Source organism: Cryptococcus neoformans, assembly GCF_000091045.1.
Source record: "Cryptococcus neoformans var. neoformans JEC21 chromosome 3 sequence".
Lineage (NCBI taxonomy): Eukaryota > Fungi > Basidiomycota > Tremellomycetes > Tremellales > Cryptococcaceae > Cryptococcus > Cryptococcus deneoformans.
In genome coordinates, this window is record NC_006685.1 from 1856201 (window position 1) to 1883700 (window position 27500).

At 48.1% G+C, this 27500-nt stretch overlaps 10 protein-coding genes across 10 annotated transcripts in view; 6 read left to right on the top strand and 4 right to left on the bottom strand.

Moving 5' to 3' along the window:
- Positions 1–1509, bottom strand: part of CNC06390 (conserved hypothetical protein) — a 2001-nt gene extending 492 nt beyond the window's left edge. The window contains exons 1-8 of the mRNA XM_569895.2: positions 1348–1509; positions 1021–1284; positions 874–965; positions 753–814; positions 612–701; positions 260–560; positions 133–208; positions 1–80 (exon numbers count right to left, since the gene is read on the bottom strand). The exon at positions 1–80 is cut by the window's left edge and continues 492 nt beyond it. Coding sequence (XP_569895.1) covers positions 1–80; positions 133–208; positions 260–560; positions 612–701; positions 753–814; positions 874–965; positions 1021–1284; positions 1348–1408 — 1026 coding nt within the window. The 5' untranslated portion in view covers positions 1409–1509. The remainder of the gene's footprint in view (positions 81–132; positions 209–259; positions 561–611; positions 702–752; positions 815–873; positions 966–1020; positions 1285–1347) is intronic.
- A 214-nt stretch (positions 1510–1723) lies between these two features.
- CNC06400 (histidine-tRNA ligase, putative) lies at positions 1724–3921 on the top strand. The gene is made up of 7 exons (XM_569896.2): positions 1724–2264; positions 2317–2442; positions 2490–2696; positions 2756–2849; positions 2903–3033; positions 3087–3566; positions 3629–3921. The coding sequence occupies exons 1-7, from the start codon at positions 1767–1769 to the stop codon at positions 3851–3853; spliced, it is 1761 nt and encodes a 586-aa protein (XP_569896.1). The 5' UTR covers positions 1724–1766; the 3' UTR covers positions 3854–3921.
- CNC06410 (Golgi to vacuole transport-related protein, putative) lies at positions 3894–6882 on the bottom strand. The gene is made up of 8 exons (XM_024656880.1): positions 6532–6882; positions 6346–6476; positions 6207–6297; positions 5583–6156; positions 5395–5529; positions 5212–5344; positions 4419–5155; positions 3894–4367 (listed from the first exon to the last, which is right to left on the bottom strand). The coding sequence occupies exons 1-8, from the start codon at positions 6837–6839 to the stop codon at positions 3927–3929; spliced, it is 2550 nt and encodes an 849-aa protein (XP_024512513.1). The 5' UTR covers positions 6840–6882; the 3' UTR covers positions 3894–3926.
- A 508-nt stretch (positions 6883–7390) lies between these two features.
- Positions 7391–10422, top strand: CNC06420 (conserved hypothetical protein). The gene is made up of 7 exons (XM_024656881.1): positions 7391–7629; positions 7691–7915; positions 7969–8060; positions 8112–8257; positions 8311–8522; positions 8574–9512; positions 9576–10422. Exons 1-6 carry the CDS (start codon positions 7471–7473, stop codon positions 8931–8933), a joined length of 1194 nt encoding a protein of 397 aa, XP_024512514.1. The 5' UTR covers positions 7391–7470; the 3' UTR covers positions 8934–9512; positions 9576–10422.
- On the bottom strand, positions 9016–10376 carry CNC06425 (hypothetical protein). Its single transcript, XM_024658465.1, has 4 exons — positions 10199–10376; positions 9973–10144; positions 9618–9912; positions 9016–9555 (listed from the first exon to the last, which is right to left on the bottom strand). The coding sequence occupies exons 1-4, from the start codon at positions 10345–10347 to the stop codon at positions 9074–9076; spliced, it is 1098 nt and encodes a 365-aa protein (XP_024514320.1). The 5' UTR covers positions 10348–10376; the 3' UTR covers positions 9016–9073.
- A 196-nt stretch (positions 10423–10618) lies between the features above and the next one.
- Positions 10619–12807, top strand: CNC06430 (dehydrogenase, putative). The gene is made up of 13 exons (XM_569899.2): positions 10619–10732; positions 10783–10836; positions 10886–10941; positions 10999–11029; positions 11083–11191; positions 11247–11448; positions 11506–11585; positions 11638–11732; positions 11787–11965; positions 12016–12148; positions 12204–12297; positions 12357–12435; positions 12500–12807. Exons 1-13 carry the CDS (start codon positions 10685–10687, stop codon positions 12597–12599), a joined length of 1260 nt encoding a protein of 419 aa, XP_569899.1. The 5' UTR covers positions 10619–10684; the 3' UTR covers positions 12600–12807.
- Positions 12808–13600: 793 nt separating this feature from the next.
- On the top strand, positions 13601–15949 carry CNC06440 (inositol-3-phosphate synthase, putative). The gene is made up of 7 exons (XM_569900.2): positions 13601–13719; positions 13777–14077; positions 14127–14208; positions 14258–14619; positions 14671–15215; positions 15265–15406; positions 15458–15949. Exons 2-7 carry the CDS (start codon positions 13885–13887, stop codon positions 15808–15810), a joined length of 1677 nt encoding a protein of 558 aa, XP_569900.1. The 5' UTR covers positions 13601–13719; positions 13777–13884; the 3' UTR covers positions 15811–15949.
- A 927-nt stretch (positions 15950–16876) lies between these two features.
- CNC06450 (ER to Golgi transport-related protein, putative) lies at positions 16877–21521 on the top strand. Its single transcript, XM_024656882.1, has 7 exons — positions 16877–17432; positions 17483–17809; positions 17865–18191; positions 18243–19175; positions 19233–20062; positions 20113–20418; positions 20472–21521. The coding sequence occupies exons 1-7, from the start codon at positions 16913–16915 to the stop codon at positions 21456–21458; spliced, it is 4230 nt and encodes a 1409-aa protein (XP_024512557.1). The 5' UTR covers positions 16877–16912; the 3' UTR covers positions 21459–21521.
- A 701-nt stretch (positions 21522–22222) lies between these two features.
- CNC06460 (RNA helicase, putative) lies at positions 22223–25151 on the bottom strand. The gene is made up of 8 exons (XM_569901.2): positions 24869–25151; positions 24756–24822; positions 24557–24704; positions 24481–24506; positions 24006–24431; positions 23832–23960; positions 23460–23783; positions 22223–23407 (listed from the first exon to the last, which is right to left on the bottom strand). Exons 1-8 carry the CDS (start codon positions 24883–24885, stop codon positions 22667–22669), a joined length of 1878 nt encoding a protein of 625 aa, XP_569901.1. The 5' UTR covers positions 24886–25151; the 3' UTR covers positions 22223–22666.
- Positions 25152–25350: 199 nt separating this feature from the next.
- CNC06470 (nonmuscle myosin heavy chain b, putative) overlaps positions 25351–27500 on the top strand; it is a 6124-nt gene continuing 3974 nt past the window's right edge. Inside the window, exons 1-7 of the mRNA XM_569902.2 lie at positions 25351–25776; positions 26011–26272; positions 26323–26333; positions 26388–26561; positions 26613–27067; positions 27123–27226; positions 27274–27500. The exon at positions 27274–27500 is cut by the window's right edge and continues 238 nt beyond it. Of these exons, the coding sequence (XP_569902.1) occupies positions 25685–25776; positions 26011–26272; positions 26323–26333; positions 26388–26561; positions 26613–27067; positions 27123–27226; positions 27274–27500 (1325 nt within the window). The 5' untranslated portion in view covers positions 25351–25684. The remainder of the gene's footprint in view (positions 25777–26010; positions 26273–26322; positions 26334–26387; positions 26562–26612; positions 27068–27122; positions 27227–27273) is intronic.

The following is a 27500-nucleotide window of genomic DNA, read 5'->3' on the forward strand; positions in this document are numbered from 1 at the left end:
AGCTACTTGGATTTCACCAGTTTTGGCCATGGATGGACGCACGTGACGAGCTTGAATCATGGTTGCCAGGATACCGATGTCTGCATATTGTTCAGAAGGAGAATACAAAGGATAGTGGTGACAGCGACTTACAACTGAGCAGTTTGCCGTTGTATGCATTGGACGCAGAGAAGATGTCATAGGTCAGGAAAGTCAATGTGAATTCTGCCTAGAATTAGTTCAGCAAGATCATTAAAGTTGGAGAGGTGAAAGCACTCACTCCAGAGAAGAACAAGAGGAAATAGCCATGGAGACCGGTCATATCTTTCAATCGTTGCACCTTCTGCTCTTTGTCTTCAAAGATGTCCTTGGGCTCGGGCACGGATGGTTGCTCGGGATTTGCATTAGATACCTCTTCGACTTTATATCCTTTCGTCTCTGGCAACTTGGCGGCTAAGAACAAGGTTTCAAGAAGTAGAAGTCCTAAGGAGATAGCGGCTGGCATCGCATAAACGTTGAATTTATCATCAGAGGTCCCAAGCGGGAGAGGTCGAGTTGCAAAGTAGGCACCTAGAGATGGTCTGGCCCGATATTAATAGTTGTAATGCGTCACTAACTCGTATGAAACTTACCCAAAAGTGAAACAGATGGAAAAGGCAATACCAACAAGGGCGAGAGATTTGGACCTGGTGGCAGATGTAGTCACATCACTGATGATTGCCCTGTGATTATATCAGCTTTTTTGAAGTGGTGGCTTCTAAACCCGTATTTACGTGCTCAGCTGTACATTGCCTTCGCTCAACCCACCTACGAGACGAGACAAGAGATATGACTCCTGCCAATCAGTCAGAATGCGCTTTTCGGGCTTGAGAATGGAGTGTCATTTGTACCCACAAAAGAGGTAGATTTGATCCAGATGCTGGCAGAGACAACATTTCCGACCATAGTGGCTATGAGAACTTTCTTTCTTCCATACTTGTCAGCCACTACAAACATGGTGAGTAGTCAGTAGTTGAGTTGCGGTCTGCTGATGGAACTTACAACGACCCAGCCAAGGACTAATGATACATTGGCAGAAACTGAAAAGGCTTCCCATCATACCTCCGAGAAGAACCACATCCCAGTTTTTGGTCCCCGCATCATCCTTACTGGACAAGGCAGCGGAAGTCGGCCGTAATGCATGGAGAGGCGCTCTAATCGAGTTGCAAAACGCAAGCGAGCGGGATATCAGCGAGTCCGGAGAGGTGTCTTTTGAGAGGTACCATTCTATCAGGCGCGGGAAGAGGGGCAGCGGGATAGTGAATGCTATAAATAGACGCGTTATTAGTGAACCGAATTATTGAAGAACTCGACCTCAAGTTGACGGACCTAGGAGATCAAGGACGAGAGCGATGAACACGGTGGTAACAATCGATTTTGGCTGTACCATCGTGGTAGTCTGGTCCCAAGTACAAGCAATAAGCTATATTTTTAGATGGAGATAGGAAAAAAGGACTTGTGGCTAAGTGGCTGAGGGAAAAGAATACTCTGAATGCCCGCGCTGTGATTTGGCAGTGATCTACCGACGAGATATATATTTATCTGATTAACTAGCAGCACCGCACTTAGCCGACAACATCACGTGACATCTGATGTGGCAATTTACTCCCACTCCTCACGCGAGAAGCACGCGAGATGCACGCGAGCTCACTCGTTTTCTATTTCCGAGTCTTATTTCGAGGACCACCGACCTTCTTTGCCCTTCTCACATTTACGTTCCTCCGTTCCTCCACCCGCCCAGCAGCTTTATGCTCCGTCCTCCCATATTTAGGACACTAAGAAGAGCAACAGCAACTATCTCCCCTCGCCAACTTTTCAACCTAGCAACTGTAGCAAAAATGTCCACTTCCACCACTTCGATCCAGGACCAAATTACCGCTCTTCAGAACCGCATCAAAGAGCTCAAGGTCTCCAAGCAGGATGCTTCCAAGGAGGTTGAGGAGATGAAGGCCCTCAAAGATCAGCTCAAGGCTGCTCAGAAGGAGGGAAGCTCCAGCACATCCAGCCTTCTCAGTTTGAAAACCCCCAAAGGTACTCTTGACCACAAGCCAGAAGCTGCTCTTTTGCGAAAGAAGATCTTCTCGACTCTTGAAGGCATCTTTCTTAAACACGATGCTAGCACAATTGATACCCCTGTATTTGAGCTCAAGGAGATCCTGGCCGGAAAATATGGTGAGGACTCCAAGTTGATCTATGACCTTGCCGACCAGGGCGGTGAGCTCTGCTCTTTGCGATATGACTTGACTGTAAGTCAAACTGCTTACGTTTATGAGCGGTACTGAATGAGAATGTTTATAGGTCCCCTTTGCTCGATATGTCGCCATGAACGGTATTTCCTCCATTCGTAGATACCACATCGGAAAAGTCTACCGAAGAGATCAGCCTGTCATGACCAAGGGTCGTATGAGAGAGTTCTACCAATGTGTTCGTAATAAAAACCCTCAACAGACCGGTAACTAATTCAAAAGTAGGATTTTGACATTGCGGGTCCTTGTGACCCCATGGTCTATGATTCTGAAGTTCTTCGAGTATTATGTGAAGCTCTTACCTCTCTCGATATTGGCGAGTACACTGTCAAGATCAATCACCGAAAAATCCTGGATGGTATTTTCCAGCTCGCCGGTGTCCCCGCAGAAAAGACCCGACCTATTTCTTCTGCTGTTGACAAGCTCGACAAGGTGCGTTGATGAACGGTGTATCGAGCGTAGTCTTCATGTCTAATCATGACGTTGCGTAGCTTCCTTGGGCGGATGTGAAGAAGGAGATGACTGTGGAGAAGGGCCTCGACGAGGCTGTTGCTGACAAGATCGGAGAATACGTTGGTTTGAAGGGTAAGTTGGTTTATTGTCTGTGTACGGTGTTTTCTCTGACCATATGGGTGTAGGTCCCGGTCTTGAGGTTCTTCAAAAACTTCAATCCGATGAAGCTTTGATGAGTATCCCTCTCGCCAAGCAAGGTCTTGCCGACATGGAAATTCTCTTCAGGTACTTGAAGGTCTACAACGTCCTCAACAAGGTGAGCTCCATATATCCAAGAGTCATGCGTCTATTAACCACAATATATCGCAGATGAGCTTTGACATGTCCCTTGCTCGAGGTCTCGACTACTACACTGGTATCATTTACGAGGCCATTCACGAATCTTCCGCTCCCCCATCACTCAAAACTATCCCCTCCGTTCCCGCTCCTTCATCTATCAGCACCAACACTCCCTCTTCTAAACCCAAGCCTTCCAAGTCCGCCGCTACCACCAATGAAGACGGTATCGACGAGTCTACCGTCGGTGTTGGATCTATCGCCGCCGGTGGTCGATATGATAACCTCGTGGGCATGTTCGCTGAGGCTACTGGTAGGAAGGCTGAGCAAGTGCCTTGTGTTGGTGTCTCAGTCGGTGTGGAGAGAGTGTACTCTATTATGGAAATGAGGAGGAGAAAGGGTGAGGAGAAGGTGAGAGGTAAAGAGACTGAAGTGTTCGTCCTTGGCTTGGGTGGTGTGGAGTTGGAGAAGAGGATGGAGTTTGCGACCATGCTTTGGGATGCTGGTATCAAGGTAAGCCCCATCCTCTCTTCCCGCGCCAAGATTTGATCATTTCGCTGAACAAACGTCAATAGACTTCCTTCTCACCTAAAGTCAACCCTAAAGCCCCTGCTCAATGGAAACAGGCTGACGACGACGCTATCCCCTATGTTGCCATCCTTGCGCCCAAGGAGCTCGCCGCCGGTACCGTCCGTATCAAGGAACAAGTCGGAAAGGACGCCGCGGGCGATGCCAAGGGTGAGGAAGTCAAGATCGAGGATGTTGTGGCGTACTTGAAGGAGAAGTTAGGCAGGGCTTAGAATGGTGATAGGATTAGACAGATTATTCCCGAGGTTTTCACTACGTTAATGCATATCTTCTGATCTGCTCATTTTATTCTCTATAAAGCCTCTGGTCTTCGCCTTCGCTTGTCTCACTGTCCATCCCGTCTTCACTTTCGTCTGTCTCTTCATCATATTCGTACTCGATCGCCACACCGCCTAGTCTATCAGATACCACACCTCGTACCCTAGCGTCTTTGCTCTCCTCCTCGCCCTCGCTTTCCGCCTCCGTCTCCGTTTCTGTCTCCGATTCAGTCTCGCTATTCAAAAACGCATCCAGATCCTGGAACTTGGAATTAATCATGGCTGTTTGACGCGCCGATCCAGCTGGTGAGCTGCCGGCGGGGGATGCTGATGCTACAGAAGCAGTATTTTGGAGAGCACGCTTAGGTATGGATGATGCTGAAGAAACGTGTAAAGGCGCATGAGGGTGTATGGGGGTTTGTGATGAGATAGCCGTGGGTGCAGGTGTCGTCATTTGGGGTTTATCGAGCTGAAACGAGACTATCAGCTTTTGCGGTGAATTGCCAACTGATCGACTTACATCTGAATCTCGCAATGACGAATCTGTAGGATCATCCGTCCATTCTGGTAGGGCCTCGTATCCCTTCAACTTTTTGCCCGCGATCCTTGAGGTGGAAGCTACCTCAAACTCCCCACGCCTACTGTTTTCCGCCACTTCTACAGCTCCCAGTTGCCTCCTACCCGAAACTGCAAATTTGACTTGTTCACGTCTAAGTACGACCCCACCTGTATCTTGTTCATGTTCCTCCTCGACGGGCGGACTGTCGGCAGTACTGCTATTGACAGGCTTCTCCGCTCGGACCCCACGCAAAAGAGCGTTTAAGAATCGCGCACGATCACGCACATCATAATCGGCATCATAGCGTGCGAGCATGAAGAGATACTGGGCCATCAAGTCCAGCTTGGGGTTTGAAGGTGCAATGACCAAAATTTTGATGGCGAGCGTGAGGATTTGGAGCTTCGCAGAGACGGATTCGTTGGCGAAACCCTTAATCGCTTTCCTAAGCACATCAGGTACCCAGAGGGCTACGCCTTCCCAGCCCAGACCCTTCTTCTCTGATTCTTCAGAAGGGTCGATTGCGGAGAATTGTCCAACAAGCCAGTAAACGCTAGCTCGAGCTTTGGGATTGTTAATAGAGTCGAGGCCTTTAGCCAAACGGGCAACGAGACGCTGAGGAGATATGGAAGAACCAAGCGCTTGGGAATGCGAAAGTATTACAGACTTCAATACGAGCACGGCCTGAGCCACAAGGGTCTCTATATATCAAATCAGGACAGTGTATCGGTGGCGCCATTTGGTCAATAAAACATACCTCTATCACTCTTGAGTAATTTCATGAGTGCACCCAGGCCTGAAGACGCCAAATCCGAATGGGTTTTGATACAGCTACCAATCGCTGTCACTGCTTCCTCCGCCACGATTTCATCTGGCAATCGGATGTAATGCTAAGAGGAAGTAAGTTACACTCAAAGACCAAGGGTTTCGCGTTACTCGCCTTGAACTCCCGCATAGATACAGTCGCGTTTTCAGGGGTTACCATCGAGCCCAGAGCCCTGAGTTTAGCTTTCTGCACAAGGGAAGAATCTTGAGAATGAAGGAAGAATGACGATTGATAAGGGATGAAAAGCCACTACGATAAAATCTCAGCAACGAAACCTTTGATCAATGTCATATTAGACTCACGGGTCTCTCGTCTACCATCTCAGCCAGAATTTCCCATGTTAAGGCCACAATTTCCTTGGCTCTATCCTCCTCACTATTCGAGCTTCCTGCTAGCCTAAGCAATGGCTTTACAAGTAAATGTTGTCCGACGATGGCATTATCAATCGGGGCGAGATACCAATATGCTTTCGCGGTTGCGAGAATTACAGCTGGGTTCCGAGAGTGGAAAAGAGGCTTAATGCAGTAGAGAAGCATAGCCAAGTCTTGGTCGACACCTTCAAATTCGTCCTCGCTCTCGTCCTGGTGCTTCTGCTGTTCCGTCATAGGTTGAGGACGTACTGCACCCACACCGACAGGCTTCTCCAACATTACTCTCGCATACCTAGAAAGGACTTCCAAGGCGACAGCTTGTCCCCATTCGTCTGCGTCAACGATGAGCCGACATATGTGCCGGAAGTAGGGATGAAGGAGGTCGAGACGTTCGGGACACATTTCTTGGAAAGCGGTGAGTGAGGCTCCGAGAGTAAGAGGTGACGGGGAGGATAGAAGGGTCTGTAGAAGTGAAATGAGAGAAGGAAGGGAGGAGTTATCCATTCTTATGGATGTCGTCAGTTGATTTCTATCGTTTTGACAGTCGGCACGTACTCGTAGACTTTGGCAAGTCCACCTGCGACTGTCTTGCGTACCCAAGGATTCCGATCATTCACAAGCTTCTTTAGTCCCAGCATGATAATACCTAGTCATGTTCAGGACTTATTCCAGGGGAGATAGTAATTGTACATACCTTGAATGACAGGGACTCTGATAGACGTTAATACTCGCAGAGACATAGACCTTATGAGCGGAGAAGGATCGGATAAGTCCTTTTGAAAGGTGTTGATAGACAGAAGCACAAGGTCGGAGTTTGTTGAAGCACTGCGGCATAATATTTAAACGTGACGCCCAGAGAGATCAAAAAACATGCACTCACAACCTGAGCAAGTAGATGTAGACTAACTTGCGGATCTCGATGCTTTGGGAGACTACGTTTTTCACGACCTGAGCGAAAAATGGCTCCATATCCCTTCCCTTGGACATCCCTGCAATGATCCTCTTCATACCTTCCAGCCTTTCTCTTTCGCTTCTGCTCTCTAGCAGCTTGGAGATTTCCTTCAGTTTCTCATCGGACGTATCAAAGTAGGTGGTGGATGATCCCGGACCAGCGATGAGGGAGAGGTCGCGTGTTGTTTCTTGGAAGTTCTCCATTATCCTCTGCGAGAGGCGGTTGAAAGTCGCCATATTGGACAGGGGACGGAGCTCTTATGGGGTGGAGTGGAATGGAGAAAGTATGAACAGAGCAACAAGATGCATAACCAAACTCAGGCGGCCTACCGGACAGCCCACCACCCAGCAGCGTCATCACGTTAGCCCGGCGAAGGCCGCAACCCAAGTCTTCTTCTTACATAATTACGTAAATAACTGAAAACACTTCAAGGCAAACGTGTCCGTCGGTGGTCCGATATTCGTCTATCTCCATCTGTTTCGGAGCAGCCACTGGTAGTGGAAAATTCTGATCTACTATGTTTACTACGTTTTCGTCTGGGCGGCTTGCCCTCTGCTATTCTCCCCTGCGATTTTTAGTTCTGCGGAACCTGATTATTTCTTACTCATGCGCAGAATCACATCTGGACATGTATGCGGCAGGCAGGCGGGCATTTTTATTACCGATAAGATCGGATGGCCGTTATCATCGGCGTGCCTCCACTTGTGACATCTGCTTCCGCTCGTATAGGTTATCGCCACCCGATGAGACATCTACATTCGCATGCTCCTTATCGCACTGGCAATGCCCTTAGCTATATATACACAGCTCTTCCGCAGAACTCCCCAATTTCCCACAAGAATCTTGAAAGTTTCTACATTCGCAACCATGGTCAACGTTTCTAACCACTTCAACTACAAACCCATTCCCGTTCCTACTTCTGCCGACCCCGCCATGTTCAAGGACTTTGGCAGGCAGGTTGAAGGGTTCGAGCCTGATAACGTCACTTCTGAGCAAATGGAGGAAATCATGGACATGCTTTATAAGGCGCGTGCTATGACGGTGTGGACTTACTATGGAATCATATGCTGACTCCTATCCTCCGTAGCACTCCATTCTTTTGTTCAAGAACCTCAAGCTCTCTCCTAAGCAGCAGTTCGAAATGACACACGCGTTCGACCCCGAAGCCAACGCCTATGGTCATGGTAACAACAAGACTGGCAATACCAAGTCGTCCATCTTGCATCCCGACTTGAAAACTATCCCTCATCAGCCTCAGGTGCAGTTGATTGGCAACGGCAAGGTCCCCATGGTCTACGAAGGCCTCGATCGTGTATGTCTGTCCGGCTTATAATGTAAATTCGAAGAGCTAATCCTTGGCTATAGCCCCAACTCAAACATCCCCATCACAGAACATTCCACAAGAGTATAATCTCTGAAGAGGACGACGCGAGTGGTGTGACCCGATTCTATCGATGGTGAGTATACTCGGGGGAGAAACTTCATTCCAAGACTGACAGCCCTACTAGGCACATTGATGCAGCTCTTTACGGCCTCTCTCCTCCTAAAGTCACCACGCTTTATGCTGTCAAAGTGCCCAAAGGACCTTATCAGATTTGTCGATACGACGACGGCACAGGTGACGAGCTTAAGGTGCCTCTTGGTGGTACAGCTTGTGAGTCTATGCTTAGAAGACTGTTTTCTTATCAGTGACTGATAGACCTATAGTCGTGAGCGGGAAGAACATGTTTGATGTCCTCCCCGACGAATTGAAGTCTCTTGCCGTTCGAACCAATGTCGAGTACGCTCCTCACCCATATGTCTGGATGTCTAAGGCCCACGCGCTTCCTACTGGTCTTGGACTTGAATCGGAAGGTCTTGAAATGCCTATGGAGGAGTTGCCAGAGTGGGAGGAGAGCAAAGTCAAGATCTTCCCAATGGTAAATTTTTAACTCGATTTGTGAGAAAACCTTATCGCTAACGAATTGCAGTGCTGGAAGAACCCTGTCACTGGTGCATTACACGTACAAGTGCACCCTTGCGGCGCTTACAAACTTCACATATCCCCTTCCGAAGGTGCTGCTCTTTATCCCGAAGGTGGGGTCATTGACGATCTTAAGGCTGTCCGTGAGATCCTCTACAAGATCCAGCGACCGGGCATCGCCCCCGGGTTGGTCTACTCCCAAGACTGGGAAGAAGGTGATTTGGTTATCTTCCATAATAGGGGGTTGCTTCACTCTGTTATGGGCGCTTTCAAGCCGGATCAGTTGAGGATGTTCCACCAATGTAATCTTGCGGCGTCGTCTGATCCCGTTGGACCGGATGCGAAAGATGTGAATGTTTATGCTTAGAAGACCGGCGGAAATTTTGGGATATTGGTAATTTGTAATAATCATTTCGTTCTCATGCGGACCGACCATGTATTTTATTTCCCTATCAAGAGTTTACCCGTAATTCATCCTTTTCTTATCAAGAATTAATCCGATGCCTGCTAGTTTACCCATAAAGGTATGACTGTATTCTCTACTTCTAGTCTAGTTACCTCATTCAGATCGAGGCCGTCTCTATCATTCCTTTCAAAAATCTTGAGGCCCCCACCATCTCGGCCAAGTACTGCAACCCATTTCCCACTCTCATCGGCACCAACACCCCTTAAATGCCGTCCGATGCCTTCCATCCATCCCTTCTCTGTCCTCCGCACATCCGCTCCATCTGTGGAAGATACTGAAAAGAGTGCCAGGGTATCTGTCTCAAACACGGGGGAGTCGCGGTTGGAAGTTATGAGAAGTAATGGTCCTCCTGGGCGTGTGGGAGGAAGAAGAATAATTTCTGAAGCGCCGGTGGGGCGAGATTCTGCTTTGTCACCTTCTGGGAGCATGCTGAATCTGTTAATGAGCTGGGAGGGTCCATCTTTTGGCAAAGTATGAATGGTGAGTTGAGATGATAGTTCATTGACCACGTAGATGTGTGTACCTAAGAGTGTTTGAAATTAGCACCTGTCCAAATTCCTCTTGTATGTATGAGGTATGACTCACCTTCGGGATGCACCACACAGTGCCTTGGTCCATCTCCATCTTCCAATCCACTAATCTCACCTACCACATCGAAGCTCTTCCCAGTCCACTTCAACCTCCATACTTTATTGGACCCCAGATCAGGGACCAGTATTTCCTCTTCGTGCAAGACGATCTGGTGGACATGAGCGTGCTCTTGGCGATGGTGTTTCAGAGGTGAATGGGAGGGTGTAAAAATATGTTCTGATAAAGGTGCTTGACGAGTGAACAGACCTTGTTCATCGAGTGGATGGAAAGTTACAGTTCCCGAAACGTACTGGGTGAGATAATAAGCCTTCGCGCATCACTTTCAGTCCCATTTCATAAGAAGACTTACATGAGCTATAAACATGCCTGACCCATCGGGAAGAATGTCTAAATGGGTAGGGCCTTTCCCACCACTTGAGACTTCCGAAAGCAGTTCCAAACGCCCTTGGTCATCCAACAGACGATACACAAACAACTTGCCTTCCACCCACCCATTCACGTAGACCAAGTCTTTCAAATTTCTTCAAAATTCAAGTCCGTCAGTCCTTCTTTCAATAGCAGAGACCTGTGCTTACGAGTCAGGATGTCTTGCAAGCCAGCTAGGCTGCTTGCTCGCTACTGTTGATGCACCCCGAGTGAGTGTACGAGCCTCCGAGTTGAAAATGACAGCATGAATATGGGTATCGTGGGTGCCTAAGAGGAGCAGATGCTTGTTGGACGTCATCTCGTCTGTGATCCTTGGCCTATTATCGCCCTTGCATACAATAAGCGATATCCTTCTTTCATGAGCATCGCGATCTATAAAAACAGGATACGTAGTACGCAGTATCGAGCATGTGGATTCTGCTGATCGCCGACCCACCTGGTGTCACATGAATTTCGGCGGGTCTGTCCGGGCTCAGGAACCGGTCACCGGGCCGGCGGACGACGACAAACCCAAAGTTGTCTACTGGAGGTCGAGATGGCCAACATGCATATAATCGACAAGTGCTCCCTTGTCTTTTTGTTTAGACCCTCATAGCTCAGTTCTCACCAAAAACCGTCCATATCGATCATCTGTTATGTCCATCGAAAGCTTCCCTCCTATTGCTGTTGGCCTCATGGGCACTGTGAGTCAATCCTGTTCGCCCATTACATGAACACTGTTGATATCTTGTAGGGTGAATACACCACCGGTATCACCCCTTCGGGCCAATCAAAGTCTGACAAGAAGGTATATATCTTAATTTGTAATTCCCAAACAAAGCTAATGCTTTGTATAGATTGGGGTCGTCGGAATCACCATGTTCGATCTTCGTCGAAGGGGCAAGGTCTCTGAGTACGTTTGACACAGTGCTATATATTGTAGATCAACTGACCGGCTGGCTGAATGCAGCATCGTGATGGCTGGAACAAATGGAGGCAAAGTATGTATACAGCTTGACATGTCACTAAAGGTGCTGATCAAAGTCGGTCATAGTTCCCAGAAATCCGCGAACATTTCCAAAAGAACATTGGCGATGTGTACAAGGGACTCGACTTGAACTTCAGAGGATTTCCAGAAACCTCTGTCAGGGATGCTGAGGCTTGTGAGTGGTTTAACAATAAATATCATAAGGGCGAAAGTTTTCTGATTCCATTTAGACAAGGGAGCCCTTCGTGCTCTTCCCAAGGGCTCAGCTGTGATCATCTTTACCCCCGACAGCACCCATTTTCCTATCGCTTCTGAAGCTCTCAACCTTGGCCATCACGTCATGGTTACCAAGCCTGCTACCCAGAAGCTTGAGGATCACCAAAAGTTAATTGAGTTGGCTGAGAAAAAGGGTTTGGTCTGCTTTGTTGAGCAGTAAGTGTTCTGCCGAGTTTCCAGTAAGATGACCGCTGATATGCTGATTGTTTACAGCCACAAGCGATTTGACCCTGCCTACAATGATGCCCGAGCGAGGGCTCAGAAGCTTGGAGACTTCAACTTCTACAACTCCTGTCAGTCGTCTTGTTTCTTGCTACGAAACAACACTAAAACGCATACTTCCAGACATGTCCCAACCCAAATTCCAGCTCGAAACGTTCAAGTCATGGGCTGGTATCGACTCTGATATCTCATACTACCTCAACTCTCATCACATTGATGTGCGTAACTACCGTGCTTAGTTTCGGGAAAGCTGGCTGATATGTGTGGCATAGATCCATTGCTGGATGGTTGAAGGTCGCTACAGGCCCACAAAGGTTACCGCTTCGGCCACGACAGGCATTGCCACCTCGCTTGGTTGCGACCCTAAGACAGAAGACACCATCACCCTTTTAGTAGACTGGGAAAACATTCAGACTCCCAGCCAGCGAGGAACGGCTGTCTACACTGCTTCGTAAGTGGCGTCTTAAACTCAATACCGTATAATTAAACAGTCTTTGGTAGCTGGGCTGCTCCCTTGAAGGCCGGTGTGCACAGTGAACAGCGATTCCACTATATGGCGGCGAAGGGTGAAGTGAGGGTCGACCAGGCTCACCGAGGGTACAGCATTGTGGAGGACGATGTTGGCAAGATTGATGTACGTCTCATTCCAGCTGCACCCGCCTGAGGAAGGGATGTTGATAATTCTGCAGTACAACCCCTTCTATGTCAAGTACAGCCCCGACGAGAATGGTTACTTTGACGGCCAACGAGGTTACGGGTACCTTTCGTTGGAGAAGTTCATTGGTGCGTCACAAGCAGGTCACCGAAACATCGTAACGGAGCTAACTACATGATATGTATAGATGCGGCTCAGGCGGTGACTGCTGGCAAGGCCAAGGCGTCAGACTACGATGGCAAAGGTCTGCCCACTATTAAGGCGACGTGAGTCCACATCTATGCCCGATGCATCGCAAATTATCCTCAGAGCTCATATCTCTTGTTTTAGCGTCCTCACTACGGCTATCATTCATGCCGGTAGGATTTCTCTAGATGAAAAGAGGAGCGTTGCTATCACCGAGGAGGGCGGAAAAATCAAGCTTGTGTAAAGACAAGTGTGAAGTGTGAAAGGGACGGACGGATTTAAGCCAGGGATTCGTAAGTGGCTTATGGCTTTTGAGGTGCTGTGCTGTACTGGTACTGTGTACTGCGGCTGTTGTTTCTAGGTAACTGAAAAGGCCATGTATTTCGTACATGTTCGCAATTCGTAGCGGTCTCCACTGCACAGACCCAGCACCTTTCCCACATTACCTCTTTCATGCCACGGGGTAGCACAGAACTATAAAAGCGGTATGGACCTAAATATCCTTCTGGCGGGCTCCAACCCGTTCAATCTACGGAGTGTCATACAATATAGCAGCCTGCGCCGTAACTCTTCGCTGATGATCCATCACTTCAAGACGCTGCTGTTTTTTCTCGGGCGTCGGGCATCGAGCAAGGACTGCCACAGACGCGGCCCAGGCACAAGCCAGGAATGGTCAGGAACCTGCCGGGCCCCGGATCGAAATAAGTGTCTGTCTCCTGACTGACACGTCTTTGCGGGGGTCCACGCTCCTGCTGTGACGAGAAATAATAATGCGCTGTTTCTCTCTTCCCCATTTTGGTGCGCTCGTGCTTGGCTCGTGCACTGCTTCTCCATGCAGACCAAATTTCATACGAGCGTGACTGATTCGTACAAAGCGGCGAGCTCTGTGTGATTTGTGGGTTATATGTACAACAAAAGGAGGTCTTAAGCCACACAAGGAGAAGTAATGCAAAAAGAAAAACAAAAGGCAGGAGGAGGGCGCAGGGACGACGAGTGATAAAGGCAATCGGCCTAAAATTGCTATACGTGTCAGGGTTATGCACTGATCTCATCGGATATCAAGCTCAATCTTCATTGGTCCAGCGGAAAAGTTGAACGGTTGTCACGGATGTAACGTAGCCAATTCCAAGGCGTTGGGGCATTTTGGGGACAGGACTGTCCTCTCGGAGTTGTTTACCTCCACCTGCACGAAATGTACATAAGAAAATAAATGAAATAACTCCTTCTCTTTCTCCAATCCCTTCCAACTTTCTGCTTGCAGCACCAACTACCTTTACCAACCTTCAACTAAACTCTTTTACTACTGCCCACGGGCAACACTATATGTTCTCAAACAGTCTCTGTAGTGCACACAACGCTCACCGGTACGTAGTCTCTGACCAAACTATTCAACATTGTTCGCTGACATGGGCTACTACAAGGGGCTTTAAACACACTGCTGCCCCGTCTCTTAGAATACTCTAATTCTTTCACTCAATACGCCGTCACACTTGAATAATAAAACCAAACCAAAACAAAATACAAACAAGATGTCTCCTACCGCTTTGGACGCACGTGGTCATAACGACTCTTTCTCTTTGCCTGCTCAAGACCAAAGCGAGGTTCACCCCAGCGCCCGGAGGACTCCTGAAGGTGGTCTTATCAAGGTCGAGAGTGACTCCACTGTCTATGAAGCCGATGGTATCAAAGCCAAATTCACCGACAGAGGGGCCTCAGTCATCAGTAGGTTCATGGCATATGATCTTGCCTACTATCGCTAATGGCTTTGCAGAGGGTCCTGACGGCAAGCTCTCTGTCAAAAAGACGGAGAAGAACTTTGAGTTCTTTACCAAGTCTAAGGTTGGCCGTGTTGGGTGAGTCCATGTCATCGTGTACCCATGTCCGACGTCTGACAATCTACAGGCTTATGCTCGTCGGTCTAGGCGGTAACAACGGTACAACCGTCTTGGCGACTAATCTTGCCAACAAGCACAACATCTCTTGGCACACCAAGAATGGCATCCAGCAGCCCAACTACATTGGTTCTGTTGTTCGAGCTTCTACCGTCCGCCTTGGTACCGATCCTGCAACCGGAAAGGATGTCTTTGTGCCCATCTCTGACATGCTTCCCATGGTTCACCCCAACGACTTTGTCATTGGTGGCTGGGACATCTCTTCGCTCTCCATGGACAAGGCTATGCTCCGTGCCAAGGTTCTCGAATGGGATTTGCAAAGGCAGTTGATTCCTTTGATGGAGGATGTCAAGCCCCTTCCCAGTATTTACTGTGAGCAGCTATCATCGTCATTCTACGATTACTGAGCTAATGTATGACTAGACCCCGACTTCATTGCGGCCAATCAGGCTGACAGGGCCGACAATCTTATCCCAGGCGGCGACAAGAAGGCTCATCTCGAGCACATTCGTGCTGATATCCGTCGCTTCAAGGCCGATAACCATCTTGACAGTGTCGTCGTTCTCTGGACTGCCAATACTGAGCGTTATGCCGACATCATTCCAGGGGTCAATGACACTGCCAACAACCTTCTCAAGGCCGTTGAGACCTCTCACGAGGAAGTCTCCCCCTCTACCATTTTTGCCATCGCTTCCATTCTCGAAGGCGTGCCTTTCATCAACGGCTCTCCCCAGAACACGTTTGTTCCCGGTTGTATTGAGCTTGCTGAGAAGCACAAGGCTTTCATTGGCGGTGATGATTTCAAGTCAGGCCAGACCAAGGTCAAATCAGTTCTTGCCGAATTCCTCGTCAATGCCGGTATTAAGCCCTTGTCGATCTCTTCTTACAACCACTTGGGTAACAATGATGGTAAGAACTTGAGCTCTCAGAGGCAGTTCAGATCCAAGGAGATCTCCAAGTCAAGCGTCGTAGGTCTAATTATTGGTATATTGCGGAACAATGGCTGACACATTTCAGGTCGATGATATGGTCGCTGCCAACCACATCCTCTACAAGACTGCCGAAGACCTCAGCAAAGCCACTGGAGAGGTCGTCAAAAAGGGCGAGCATCCTGACCACATCGTCGTTATCAAGCACGTCCCGGCTGTTGGTGACTCCAGTGAGTTCATTCTTCTTTCTTTCCCATGTCATTTCTGACCATTGTTGCCAGAGCGCGCTATCGACGAGTACTACTCCGAGCTTCTCATGGGTGGCCGCAACGTCATGAACATTTTCAACGAGTGTGAAGACTCTCTTCTTGCCACACCTCTTATCTTTGACCTTGCGATCCTCGCCGAGCTTCTCACTCGTGTGACTTACCGTGAGAACGCTACCGGCGAGTGGCAGCCGTTGTACAGTGTTCTCTCGCTCTTGTCTTACATGCTCAAGGCACCACTCGTCAAACCCGGCGAGGACGTCGTCAACTCTCTCAACAGGCAGAGAAACGCTTTGGAGCAGTTCCTCAAGGCTTGTCTCGGTTTGGAGCACTCGAACGACTTGTTATTGAATACTAGGGTCTGGTAGATATAATGAGGCAAAAGACTGGAGAGCGGATAGGAAGAATGTCGTGTTTATATTTCGCTCTTTTACTTGGATAGGAAAACTTCTACTCGTACCACTTGGATTGCATGAAAGCGCGTTTTACGCACAAAATGAAGGCCGGGCTGGAATATGATAGTTCTAGTGTTTATTATTTTGCAAGTTCCGCTTTAAAAACGAAGTCCGTATGGTCTTGACTTCAGTGAAATGTCAAACTGTGCCACACGCGTGTAACGACTCGAAACACCGGCGCGTATCTTCTCTCCTGACAGGAGTCTGCCAGAATAGGTGAAGAACCATGGCCAAAAATGAGATGTAGGGTGCAAGGAGAAGCATAGCTGCTAACCATATTTCGAATACAGCAAAGAAAGACGCTTGCCAGAGGAAGGAAAGGCCCAGTCAACTGAGAGACGTCAACATGGCCGACGACGCGCCTACTACTACCATTCCCGTCGTCTTGGGCCTAATTGGGTGGTGGGTGGTAGATATCCCAATTGTACACACAGGCACATGACATGGCCTTTGCAACACACAAACGCCGCCGGTACTATCATCTCTTGATGTTGCGTCTCGAAGCTCGAAGGACTTTGTATATGCACATATGCAATCCAAAACATGGTCCAACATGAAGGTTAGAAGGGTTCTAGGAACGCCAGGGAGCCTGGGCCCATTGAAGAGTATGGACCGATAGTTTCAAGGCGTGAAGAAGAATCACTTCTTTGCTCGCCATTCAAGAGGCTATTACTTCCAACAAACAGGGTGATGAAAAAACCTGTCATCTTTCTGGCCTATCTGCCATATGGACGATACAAATAAAGGGGAAGCCTGCTATTATCGATACGTAACTCTTTGCGGCTCACGGTACTTTATGCAGAACTAGAAACCAGAGATGTTTATTGTTTGTTGATGAAGACTTTGATGGATGGAGCCAGCATTGGCCCACCTAAGTTATTTGTTTGCTGGTACGTTGAACGATTCTTCTACTGACCTAACAACGACCGACGACCAACTCATAAAATTCGCAAACAACATGGCCCTTCTTTTTTCATTATTCTTCGACTACTTCTTGTATTAACCTCCTGTAGCCATGGACATCTTCAGCCGCCTCAACCCTTTTCACCGACCAAACTCTGCGATATCGCGGAATACTCCAACACCCTTTTCAGCGAGGGCACGGCCTTCATCTTCGCTCGAAAGTGGAAATGTTTATCCTACACCTGAGGCCACTCCGAGCCCTTCCTTAGACGTGTACCACCAACCTGACCGCGAATTAGGCCGTCACACGCCTACCTTCTACCACGAGACGCCAGTTACGCTGAAAGGCGATCATAGCCGCTCTCAATCTCTTCTTCGTAATTTAGCGCATCATTCAAGCTTGTCGACGCTTACCTCTAAGTCGACTAGAGGGAAAAAGAAGGGAGGGAAAAGGAAAAGAATTCATCTTATGGCTGATGCACATCATCCATACGGCGATGGAAGTGAGGTCAATGATAGCGAACCTCAGCAGAGGCTGACTCCTACACCTGGCGCTGGTAAGTTGAAGAAGGGCAGTCTCAAACAGAGTAAGAGCCTGCCCAGGAACATGAGACTGAGTGGAGAGTTTCAATGTAAGTTTTGCTCTGCATGTTCCTCCAAAGACATTACTGACTTAATTTAGTGCCGGATGATCTACCCCCACTACCATCTTCCGCAAAATATGATGTTCTCAACAGACCACAAGCAAGTGCAGTAATTTCACATCCAGGAAACATCTCGTCCTTCAAACCACAATGCACAGCTCTTCGTGATAATTCAGTAACTCCTACGCCCGAAATTACAGTCTACCATGATTGCTCTGGCACTCCAGAGAGTGTTAAGCTTCGTATGAGGTTTGAATTGGATTGGACATCTACCTACTCTGGATCCCCTTCACGTAGAAGGCACAATAGCTTTGATGAACGGGCATCTCCTCTAGATTCCCTTACCCCCCGCGCCCAATCAATCCGTAAGTCACTTGCAAGTATCTTAATAAGTCTATCAAGGCATTGAATGTGGACCAGGCCATCGTAGCTCCCCCCCGAAGGCTTCAAGCTCTACAACTTTGCATGAATTCACTTACTCCCAAACCCAGCAACACCCCCATCCCGTTCCCCGAATTCAAGAGCAGCGAATTCTTGCTCAATCCTTGTATGCCGACTCTACCACCTTTTTTGGGCCGGATGATATGTTACCTATCACGGAGTCTGGCAATACTATATCTAACGAAGAACCGAAGTCTCTTGATATGTTAAGAGACGAAGAAAAATTGCATAAGGTAACTCCTGGTGACTCAAAAAATAACCTTTTGAATGAAGTTTTCGTTGATGGCCGAGAATGTTGCAAGGACGGTATGCTCTTTGTTCTTTGATAGTGATTATATGGTGCTGATGTCCTCGCAGCCGAATGGGTCTTTTCACGAGACCTATATGAATCACCCTCAGCTTCTTCTGAAAGCACTCACAATACCCCCTCTTCACACTGTCTTTCGCCCGAGCGTCCATCATCCGCTCATCGCCGAGCTGAATCTAGCCCTTCGCCAGGTCAAAAATCCCGAGACGCTTTTTTCAAAGCAGCAAAGCGATCTTCGTCTCCATTTGAGATTAAACTATCACCTCACGTTACCAGGCGCATGTCTCTCGATGCTTTTGGTACGCCCACCAATCCATCATCTTACTCTCACAACAACAGCGATAAGATTGAAGAACTTGCCGACCCTACTGAAAGCTGTGAGAGCTACGATTGGCACCAAGCTGAGGAGGCGGAAACAGAAAAGCCGCCTAGTCAGATGTATGATACCAGTCAGGATGAGATCAGTACAGGCGAGCACCCGCTGGCCGCTTTCAGAGGCACCGAACTCTCCACCATCATGGAGTCGTCTTCCTCGAGATGCAACGAATCTCTTAACATGTCATCAGAGCCTAGCCGCTACTCTCCCATACAATCTCACTCTTCTTTGCCTCGTCCGTCATGGGATCCATTCTCCAACCGTGAATGGCAGCAACCTTCTACTCCGAACCTTACTGCTGATGGCCTACCTATATTTAATAGCATGTCCCCTACCTCGCCTTTACTTCACAAAAAGTATATGTCGGCCCCACCTTTAGTAGGCGTTTCTCCACAGCTTTTGGATGCGCATCTCGAGCACTCTCAATCATTGAAGGATCAAATTCGCGCAAGCTCAGTCATGATGGAAGTCCTAAAATCTGAGGTTGCCGAAATGAAGAAACGTTTGGCAGACGAGGCCCACGAACGAGATGAACTTATTGAGTTCGCTGAAGGAAGGGTGATGGACTTAGAAGAGGCCCAAAGACAGTGTGATGCAAAAGACCAAGGTAAATAAGTTATGTATCTCCTTGACGTGACCACCATATGCTGACAGAAGGACATAGTCCTTGAGCAATTGCGTCAAGCCATGACAGTCAACGAACATATGGTCGGGGAACTTCGAGATGATAAACTATTCTACGAGGAACGCTGCGACAGTCTTGAAAGGGAGAACGATGCTCTTCTTGCGGCCAAGGAAGAAACCATACAAGCTTGTATTGAGATGGAAAGCGAAAACGACGAATTGAAGCGTGAACTGAGCAAGATTCGAGAAGAAAATGACAAGCTCCAAAAGGACAAGGAAGAAGCCAAGGTTAATACCCAAGCCTTGCAGACTGAAATGAGATTTATCGAGAGTAAAATGTCCAATCTGGAAGGTGTAGAAGGGTTACTTCGCGATAGAGAAGCCGAAGTGGTAGGGCTCAGAGGAGGGCAAGAGAGGATGTGGGAGCTTGAGCAGCACCTTGAAAACCGGGACAAGAGAATAGCCGAACGAGATAGGACAATTCATGCTCTAAAGAAAAGTCTCGATACCGCCCGATTAGAGTCTCTCAATCGTGTGGAGGCTGCTACTGAGGAACTGAAGACCTCCGTGCAACTTATCTCAGATAAGGAAGAGATTATTTCCGGTCTTATCTCCAAGCTATCTATTCAGGAGGAGTACTCTCAGTCAACTAAGCTGGCCCTCATTGCTAAGGAAGAAGAAGTCAATCAGCTCACTCCGAGGCTGAATTCGATATCAGAAAAGCACCATGAGGATGCAGAAATGATCTTACAACTCAGAAACCAACTTGAAAAGCTGGAAGCTGAGAAGCAAGCAAACGACTTTGAGGCGGAAGAGAGGCTGTCCAAGCACGCAGAGGAGACCCAGACTTGGAAGCAGGAGAGGGAGGAAGTAGGTTTTTTGTATCCTACTGAACGCAATTAGGCTGATGTTTGATCTAGCTCAGCACAAAGCTGTCAGATCTGATGGAACAAGTTACCTCCGCCGTAAACGAATGTGCCAGATATAAGCTTGTGCTCATCCAGAAGGAACGAACTATTGACGAACTCACCGAAAAGCTTCGTTTGATCAGGTTCGAAATCGATGAAAGACACTTTGAATCTCAGGAAGAAATCCATCGACTAAAGTCCCAAATCGAGGAGCAGACGAAGAATGCAGCAGAGATCGAGATGGGCAGCATCCAAACGAGTAGAATGTTGGCGAGCTACTTGGAAGGAAAGAGGCTCTGGGAGGAGGAAAAGGAAGAAGTATGTTTTTCTATCTTCGCTCTGAGGGTAAAAAGCTGACGTGCGAATCGTAGCTCTACGAGAGACTCAACCGACACATAGACGAGACAGGTATTGTTGAGGATCTTCAAGTTCAAATCAAGGAGCTCTTCTTCCAGCTCCAAGTAGCTAAAGACGAATGCGAAGTACACAAGGCATCCGCTGCGCAGAAATCAAATCTTATAATGTCCCAAGATACTGAGCTCGCCCAGCTTCGCCATATTGTCAAAGAATTTGAAGACTCATCTGAAGAAGTCAGGTCCGCGATTGATCGCCGGGCCAAAGGCTACGAGAGAGAAGTTGCCAATCTTCATGAGCAGGTGGAAGGATTACAATATCAGCTCTCCCACAATAATTCCGCCCTTCGCTCTGCTGTGCTCGAGGCTGAAAGTAACAAGGTACTGTCTAAAGATACTAAGTGGCGAGTTGATCGCTACTTGACAGAGATTGACGGGCTGAAGTTGGAGGAAACCAAGCTCAGGACTCATGTGGAGCAACTCAGGATGGAATCGGCAATGGACGAGGTCAAGCGGATTGAATTGGAGAGGAAGGTCGCGAAGATTGAGCAAGAGAAAGAGCTGCTAAATGTAGCTTTGGAAAGCAAGCAGACAGAGGTCGCACTTCTTCAGAGAAAGGAAAAACATCGTTCAATTGCATCGCCTTCCTTCAACTCTGCCAAAGCATCTCACTCGTCACAGTTGTCGGTCTCAGCATTGCGACTTCCGGCAACCCCTACTCCAAGCAGTGATATTAACAACACGCCTCTTACTGGCCTTCTTGCAACTTCAATCTCATCAGCAACTTCTACTCGAAAAGATATGGCTGCTTCAAAACTTAATGCCGTTTCTCGTTTACCTCTTGGTGCCTCTAACCGACACAATAGAGTATCTGATGGGTCAAGAGTCATTCCAGTCAAAGTCACCGGAGAGGCTGAGTATAGAGGAAAAAAAGTTGCGAGGAGGACAAGCTTGCCGATGTTGGCCAGATCTCAAAGTGCCTCAGGTCGTAAGGTGGCACAATAGATTGTTAACATAAATAGCCAGAAATATATCAGACTGTAAATACATGTCATTCCGTCAGGTCGCAAGTAATGAATTCATCATAATCAATCCATCAGGGTACCAGACTCAGTTTGTGCATAATGTAAACACGAGCCAGATGTATCCTCATTTAACCATAAGGATCTAAAAATCTTGAAAATCTTAGATGGGGCGACAAGATTTATCATTGCACCTCGGATGAAATCTCAGTCAAAGTAGTGCCATGCATATTCAGACAAGTAAAAATCAAGGGAAAAGAGCGTAGTAACCAGTCTTGTTAGTGAAGTCACGTATGCTAATGGCGACATCTCAGTATACCCCACATTCATGATGTTCCGTGTTGTAATGGTGGACAGGGGACTCGCCCGAGCAATTGGGATAATGACAATGACGTTAATTTATAACCTAATGGTGCCGATGACTTTTGCGGAGGACTAATCAACGCCACTGGATGGATAAAAGGTATTAAGGTTTTGGCGTGGATATGAAAGAAGAAAGGAAGTAGATAGTAGATTGAAACACCTGTATATCTAATGTTTTCCTGCCACGAGATCGTTAATGATTGTATATGCATTTCAAAGAGGAACTTACTCTTCATCATACCGGTATCCTGAAGTAATGGAGGGCTTGAACCATTTGACGACACCAAAGAGCCGCCTATGTCAGGAGACTACTTTTTGCAATTACCTTCAACAGGTTGTAGGTCTTTATCATCTATTATATTTATACAAGAACGCATTCTATTCTCGATTTCTCAATTCATGGTATGCATGTCCACGCCTATGGATGAGGGGCTTCCACGCTGCTTACAATGAATTCAAGGAAGAAAAAAAAAACTTCCTCCACCCGTGCTTCATCCCCTATTCCCTCTCCTCCATACCGCTTCCCACTTCCCATTTCTTAATTTCTTTCCTATCATTCGACTTCTGCTACCGCTGATTTTGTTGAGAAAACAGCGGCGATCCGTGTGATATTCCGCGTGGCCTTGCTTTTACCACTGAAGAAGGTTGAATTTCTTAGGTTCCAATCACGTCCTTCACCCTATTTCCCTTATCATCTTCTACTTCTTCTTGATGTATATACCTCTTAATAGCGACGGCTTCCCTTTCATCTGCCATCATTACTTCCTTTTTTTCATGTCGCACCCCTCCCGCTCCTCCTTTTATTATACTACACCTGCCTTACGCCGCTTAGGCTTGAGCCTGTTGGCTCTGGCCCGCACCGGCACCGGCACCAGGCTGACCGGGCTGTCCTCCCCTCCCCCTACCTCGTCCTCTATGTCCTTGACCTCGTCCGTTACCCCTAAAGCCACCAGTATTCGGCCGTCTGTTAGGTTGACTCTGACCCTGCGCCTGACCTGGTTGACCGGGTTGTTGCTGGCCTTGTTGCTGAGCTCGGGGCTGAGTCGGAGGGATTTGGCCTTGAATGGGGGTTTGAGCAGGGGCCTGGGGCTGAGTGGAAGGCGCGGGAGGTGGAGATTGCACTGGCGCGGGTCCCTGGGCCTGAGTCGGAGCCTGTTGAGAATAAGAAGGCAAAGGTGCCGGGGCGGGAGAAGAATTGGGCTGCTGCTGGAAAAGGGCTTGAGGCTGGGGTGGGCCCTGACCATATGCCTGTTGGTACTGAGGTTGTTGTTGTTGTTGTTGTTGTTGTTGTTGTTGTTGCTGCTGCTGTTGTTGTTGGACGGGCGCGGCAGCAGGGCTCTGCTGAGCAGCTTGGTGGGAAGGCACAGGAGGGTGTTGTCGTTGTCGTTGTTGAGGTTGTTGCTGAGCGGGAGGAGCGGCGATGGCAGCGGGCTTAGGGGGCGGTGATTCTCGCTCTTCCTCTACCATGGCAGGAGCGACATAGAGGACAGGATCGATGACGGCGGGGATAGGGGCAATTTCTGTGCCAAGTTCGGATTCGATACGGTACAGGTTATGTCTATCTTCAAGCTAAGATAGGACATCAGCACAAAGACAGTATAATGCGAAGTTTCAAGCATACAGTGAGGAGAGAAATGGCAAGACCCAAATGACCAAAACGACCAGATCGGCCGATCCTGTGAAGATATGATTCTGCAGTCCTTGGGAAGTCAAAGTTGATGACAACATTCACGGCCTGGATATCAATACCTCTTGTCAACAAGTCGGAACAGACCAAGTTTCGAGTCATGCCGTTACGGAAGTCGTGGAAAACTCGGTTTCGGTGGGCTTGTTGCATCTTTGCGTGGGAGTAGAAACAGGAATAGCCAAGTTCAGTGACCTTCTTGGCGAGGAGCTCGACACGGTTGGTGGAGTTGCAGAAGATGATAGATTGGTTGATTTGGAGCTAAGAATAGTCAGGCCCAATTCGAGCTGCCAAAAGTCTGGGGCATACCTTAGAGAAGAGGGTGTTGAGGCAATGGACTTTCTGAGATTCTTCAACATAGGCATAATATTGAGTGACACCTTTAAGAGTAAGTTCGTCCATGAGGTTGATTTCGTATGGTTGAACCATGTGTTGGTCCTAAAGCTGGTCAGCGGCAACGGGAAATGAAGATTCAAAACCTACCTTGAATTCCTTGACGGTCCATGGGAAAGTAGCAGAGAACAGCATAACCTGTCTCTCTTGAGGGCACAGAGCCAAAGTCTGCTCAATGACAGGCATGAAATCTTCACTGAGAAGCTTGTCTGCTTCATCCATAACAAAGACACCGCACTTGTTCAAACTCGCAATTCCCTTGCTTCCCAAATCTAAGATACGACCGGGTGTACCGACGAGAATGTGGACAGGTTGTTGAAGACGAAGGATATCGTCACGTAATGTGGTACCGCCGGTGGTAATCATAACTTGGAGGTTAGGGATGTGAGCACCAAGGGTTTTGCAGACTTGGGATGTTTGAAGGGCGAGTTCTCGGGTGGGAACTAGGATAAGTGCTTGAATATGAGATAGAGAAGTGTTGATTCGGTTAAGGGTAGGAATAATGAAAGAAGCAGTCTGAGTTGACATTCAGTCCAAGTCATCAAAAAGTGCCCCGGCTACTCACCTTTCCAGTACCGTTCTTCGCTCGAGCTATGTCATACCCGTAAGCCGCAGCTCCAGACGCTGAAACCTAAACCCACCAAGAATATCTCGTCCTGTAAGGGCCATAGGGATAGCTTGCTCTTGGATAGGACTAGGTCTTTCGAACCCAGCAGTGTAGATACCCATCAAAAGTTCTCGGCGTAAGCCAAAATCTTCGAAACGAGATCCTTGAGTAGCGGTAACGTCCTGGTGCAATCATTAGTTGTGTGAGATTGACGTGTTGGCGCCCGGACAGACCTCAGTTTGGGGACGAAGGTCTTTAGGAGGGGCAGCAAGACCCTGTTTCCAGTCGTCGTTCAGTAACCTAAGCCTACAGTCAGCCTTGCTGGTATTCCAAAGTAACAGCTTACGTTGAGGAAGACGCCATAGTAGATAGCAGAGTAAACGATTAGTCGGTTAAGGAGGATTTAGCTTAATGAGAGAGGCTGGTCCAGCGCTGTGGTGTTGTGAATTGTAGTTAAGTGGGCTGAAACGGCCGATATCGATTGATGGCGGTACGTAGCAATGTATAGCGGGTTGCAAGAGTGTTGTTACGGGATGTAGTCGGTAGCGGATGACTCTATTCGCGGAGCTGGGCGTATAAGCAGCTGTGGCCCTGGCTGGTAGCTGAGTAGACTTGCGGGTAGAATAAGTTGTGGAAAGTATAAAAGCTGAGCAGATATATACTAGTTCGTGCGATCGCAAGGCCGGACGCTGGGCGGAAGTGACGCTTAGCCAGATATAATCCCGACGTGGACGCAGTGTGGCACCTTTGATTTTACGCGCAGCGACGCGTCTGGCGAGAAAGAAGAAAACAACAACATCGACGCAGGATGCAGCTTCTTCCCACTGGCACCGTCTGTAGCTGCACTGCTGCTGATACTTTCTTGACTCTACTATTACCACTGGCCACCGGAGACGCTTCTCGCACTTATATATCCCGCGCAACTCACTGTTCATTCTCGACAACAATCGCCGCACGCACGGACACCCAGGCCCACGTTCCTTTCACATCACTCGATCTCTTCTGTCTTCTGCCGTCTTGCTCCCGTCCAGCACCCTACGCTCAATAGGTGACCCGTTCCTTTGGATCTCCAATCACTCTGGAACGCGACACGTGGCCGGCCGTGGTGCCTATCCGTATTGCCAAACACTTCCGAGAGCAGGAGAGCCACTCCGTTACAAAAATGGACCCGTCCGATCTGCTTCGGACTCGGGAGAAGAGACGCGATGGAGGAGATGCTATGACAGCGGCGCAGACCGAGTTTAGTGACAAGAAGTGCGTAGATGCTACATGTTGATCACTTGTCGTGTTACAGGCTGATCTTGGTTCATCTTGCCATTATTTCATCTGTGCTAACGACCATTCAACTCAATCGCTTCCAATATCTTTATCGCCCCTCCCTCTCGACGCTTATTACTCCAATATGGACCGCATCGTCTCATACTCCCGACGCACGACCTATATACCTACATCTTATCGTTACGAACCGCCACCGTCTTCAACTATCAGGCGTATGTGGCTGCCTGACCCCATTGAAGGCTTCCTTCCATGCTGGATTCGTTCCCAGACAGGAGATGATAACAATCCAGACGCAACCTCTGAAGTGCAAATCTCAACAACAGGAGAAATACGGACCGTACCACTATGGACATTGAATCCAATGAACCCTCCTCAATTTGATGGTATTGAGGATATTGCGGATTTGACGCATCTAAATGAGCCCAGTGTAATTAACAACTTGAAAACAAGGTATAGTGCTGGCGGAATATATGTAAGCAACTTTGCAGAAGATACTTGTACAGAATGCTGACATTTGTGTAGACATACTCTGGGTAAGCGATCGAGATCCAGTTCATATGTGGCTGTATATTAACCCATTCCCATAGTCTTTTCTTGATATCACTCAATCCTTATAAACCATTACCGATATATACACCAAAAATTGTTGCTCAATATCGCTCACGCCGAAGAGAAGAGAATCCTCCACACATATTTGCCGTCGCTGAGCGAGCCTGGCAACAGATTGGCGAGGAAAGAGAATCTCAAAGCATTCTTATCACGTATGATTTCTGTCTACTTTGAACAGATCAGTAGCTGATCAGTGGCCGTAGTGGTGAATCTGGTGCTGGTAAGACGGAAAACACCAAGAAAGTGATCCAATATCTCGCCTCCATAGCCGCGTCCACCATCCCATCTTCTTCATCCTCAAAATCTCTCTCACAAGCCCCATCCACTGGTCTTCCTCGCTCTTCGAGCTTCAAAGGCAAAAATGTTAAAGACCTGTCATCCCCGGCTGACCCGTCTCTTGGAATACTAGAACAGCAGATCCTGCAGGCAAATCCCATCTTGGAAGCCTTCGGAAATGCCCAAACAATGAGAAACAACAACTCGAGTCGATTCGGAAAATTTATCAGAATATTCTTTTCCCCAGCAGGTGCTATTGCTGGAGCAAACATTGATTGGTATTTGTTGGAAAAAAGTAGGGTCACAGCTAGGGCCCAGGGTGAAAGAAACTTTCATGTGTTCTACCAGTTGTTGAAGGGAGCGAAGGAAGCTAAACTGGCTGGTGAGCCCGTTATTCGCTTGCCATGTCGAAGTTGATGTCTGATTAAATGCTGTAGATCGCCTATTGCTGGAAGATAAGCCGGAAAAATACGATTTCCTGAATAAGACCAGACTGCAGATTGACGGGGTCGATGATCTTTCGGAATGGCGTCTATTAAAGGTTAGTGCGGTGTCCTTCTCCAGGAACGAAAGCTCATTATTGTCTAGGACGCCCTTAAAGTCATGGGATTCAACGACACTGAGCAGTTCGAACTGTTCCGCATCCCGGCCGTCATCCTCCATATCGGCAACCTCCTCCTCACCGGATCCTCCTCTGACCAAGCCTTCCTTCCACCCAACATGCAGCCCGTCGCAGATCGCATTTGTCACCTCCTTGGTATTTCTGTGAAAGAATTTACTAAATCTGTGTTACAACCACGAGTTCGAGCGGGGCG

Excerpts from the sequence above, each read along its gene's own strand:
- CNC06400 (XM_569896.2), top strand. The coding sequence starts at position 1,767 with ATGCTCCGTCCTCCCATATTTAGGACACTAAGAAGAGCAACAGCAACT. Across the intron at positions 2,850-2,902 it reads AGAATACGTTGGTTTGAAGG|GTCCCGGTCTTGAGGTTCTT; the intron begins GTAAGTTGGTTT and ends ATATGGGTGTAG. Across the intron at positions 3,567-3,628 it reads TTTGGGATGCTGGTATCAAG|ACTTCCTTCTCACCTAAAGT; the intron begins GTAAGCCCCATC and ends AAACGTCAATAG.
- CNC06410 (XM_024656880.1), bottom strand. The coding sequence starts at position 6,839 with ATGGCGACTTTCAACCGCCTCTCGCAGAGGATAATGGAGAACTTCCAA. Across the intron at positions 6,477-6,531 it reads TACATCTACTTGCTCAGGTT|TGCTTCAACAAACTCCGACC; the intron begins GTGAGTGCATGT and ends ATTATGCCGCAG. Across the intron at positions 5,156-5,211 it reads ATTACTCAAGAGTGATAGAG|AGACCCTTGTGGCTCAGGCC; the intron begins GTATGTTTTATT and ends TTTGATATATAG.
- CNC06420 (XM_024656881.1), top strand. The coding sequence starts at position 7,471 with ATGGTCAACGTTTCTAACCACTTCAACTACAAACCCATTCCCGTTCCT. Across the intron at positions 7,916-7,968 it reads TCTACGAAGGCCTCGATCGT|CCCCAACTCAAACATCCCCA; the intron begins GTATGTCTGTCC and ends CCTTGGCTATAG. Across the intron at positions 8,258-8,310 it reads GCCTCTTGGTGGTACAGCTT|TCGTGAGCGGGAAGAACATG; the intron begins GTGAGTCTATGC and ends ATAGACCTATAG.
- CNC06425 (XM_024658465.1), bottom strand. The coding sequence starts at position 10,347 with ATGACGTCCAACAAGCATCTGCTCCTCTTAGGCACCCACGATACCCAT. Across the intron at positions 10,145-10,198 it reads CTTGCAAGACATCCTGACTC|AAATTTGAAAGACTTGGTCT; the intron begins GTAAGCACAGGT and ends TGAATTTTGAAG. Across the intron at positions 9,556-9,617 it reads CTGTGTGGTGCATCCCGAAG|GTACACACATCTACGTGGTC; the intron begins GTGAGTCATACC and ends AAACACTCTTAG.
- CNC06430 (XM_569899.2), top strand. The coding sequence starts at position 10,685 with ATGTCCATCGAAAGCTTCCCTCCTATTGCTGTTGGCCTCATGGGCACT. Across the intron at positions 11,030-11,082 it reads CTGGAACAAATGGAGGCAAA|TTCCCAGAAATCCGCGAACA; the intron begins GTATGTATACAG and ends AGTCGGTCATAG. Across the intron at positions 12,298-12,356 it reads TTCGTTGGAGAAGTTCATTG|ATGCGGCTCAGGCGGTGACT; the intron begins GTGCGTCACAAG and ends TGATATGTATAG.
- CNC06440 (XM_569900.2), top strand. The coding sequence starts at position 13,885 with ATGTCTCCTACCGCTTTGGACGCACGTGGTCATAACGACTCTTTCTCT. Across the intron at positions 14,078-14,126 it reads CAGAGGGGCCTCAGTCATCA|AGGGTCCTGACGGCAAGCTC; the intron begins GTAGGTTCATGG and ends ATGGCTTTGCAG. Across the intron at positions 14,620-14,670 it reads GCCCCTTCCCAGTATTTACT|ACCCCGACTTCATTGCGGCC; the intron begins GTGAGCAGCTAT and ends ATGTATGACTAG.
- CNC06450 (XM_024656882.1), top strand. The coding sequence starts at position 16,913 with ATGGACATCTTCAGCCGCCTCAACCCTTTTCACCGACCAAACTCTGCG. Across the intron at positions 18,192-18,242 it reads CCGAGAATGTTGCAAGGACG|CCGAATGGGTCTTTTCACGA; the intron begins GTATGCTCTTTG and ends ATGTCCTCGCAG. Across the intron at positions 20,419-20,471 it reads GGGAGGAGGAAAAGGAAGAA|CTCTACGAGAGACTCAACCG; the intron begins GTATGTTTTTCT and ends TGCGAATCGTAG.
- CNC06460 (XM_569901.2), bottom strand. Across the intron at positions 23,961-24,005 it reads GGACCGTCAAGGAATTCAAG|GACCAACACATGGTTCAACC; the intron begins GTAGGTTTTGAA and ends GACCAGCTTTAG. Across the intron at positions 23,408-23,459 it reads TTGCCATTTCTCTCCTCACT|CTTGAAGATAGACATAACCT; the intron begins GTATGCTTGAAA and ends GTCCTATCTTAG.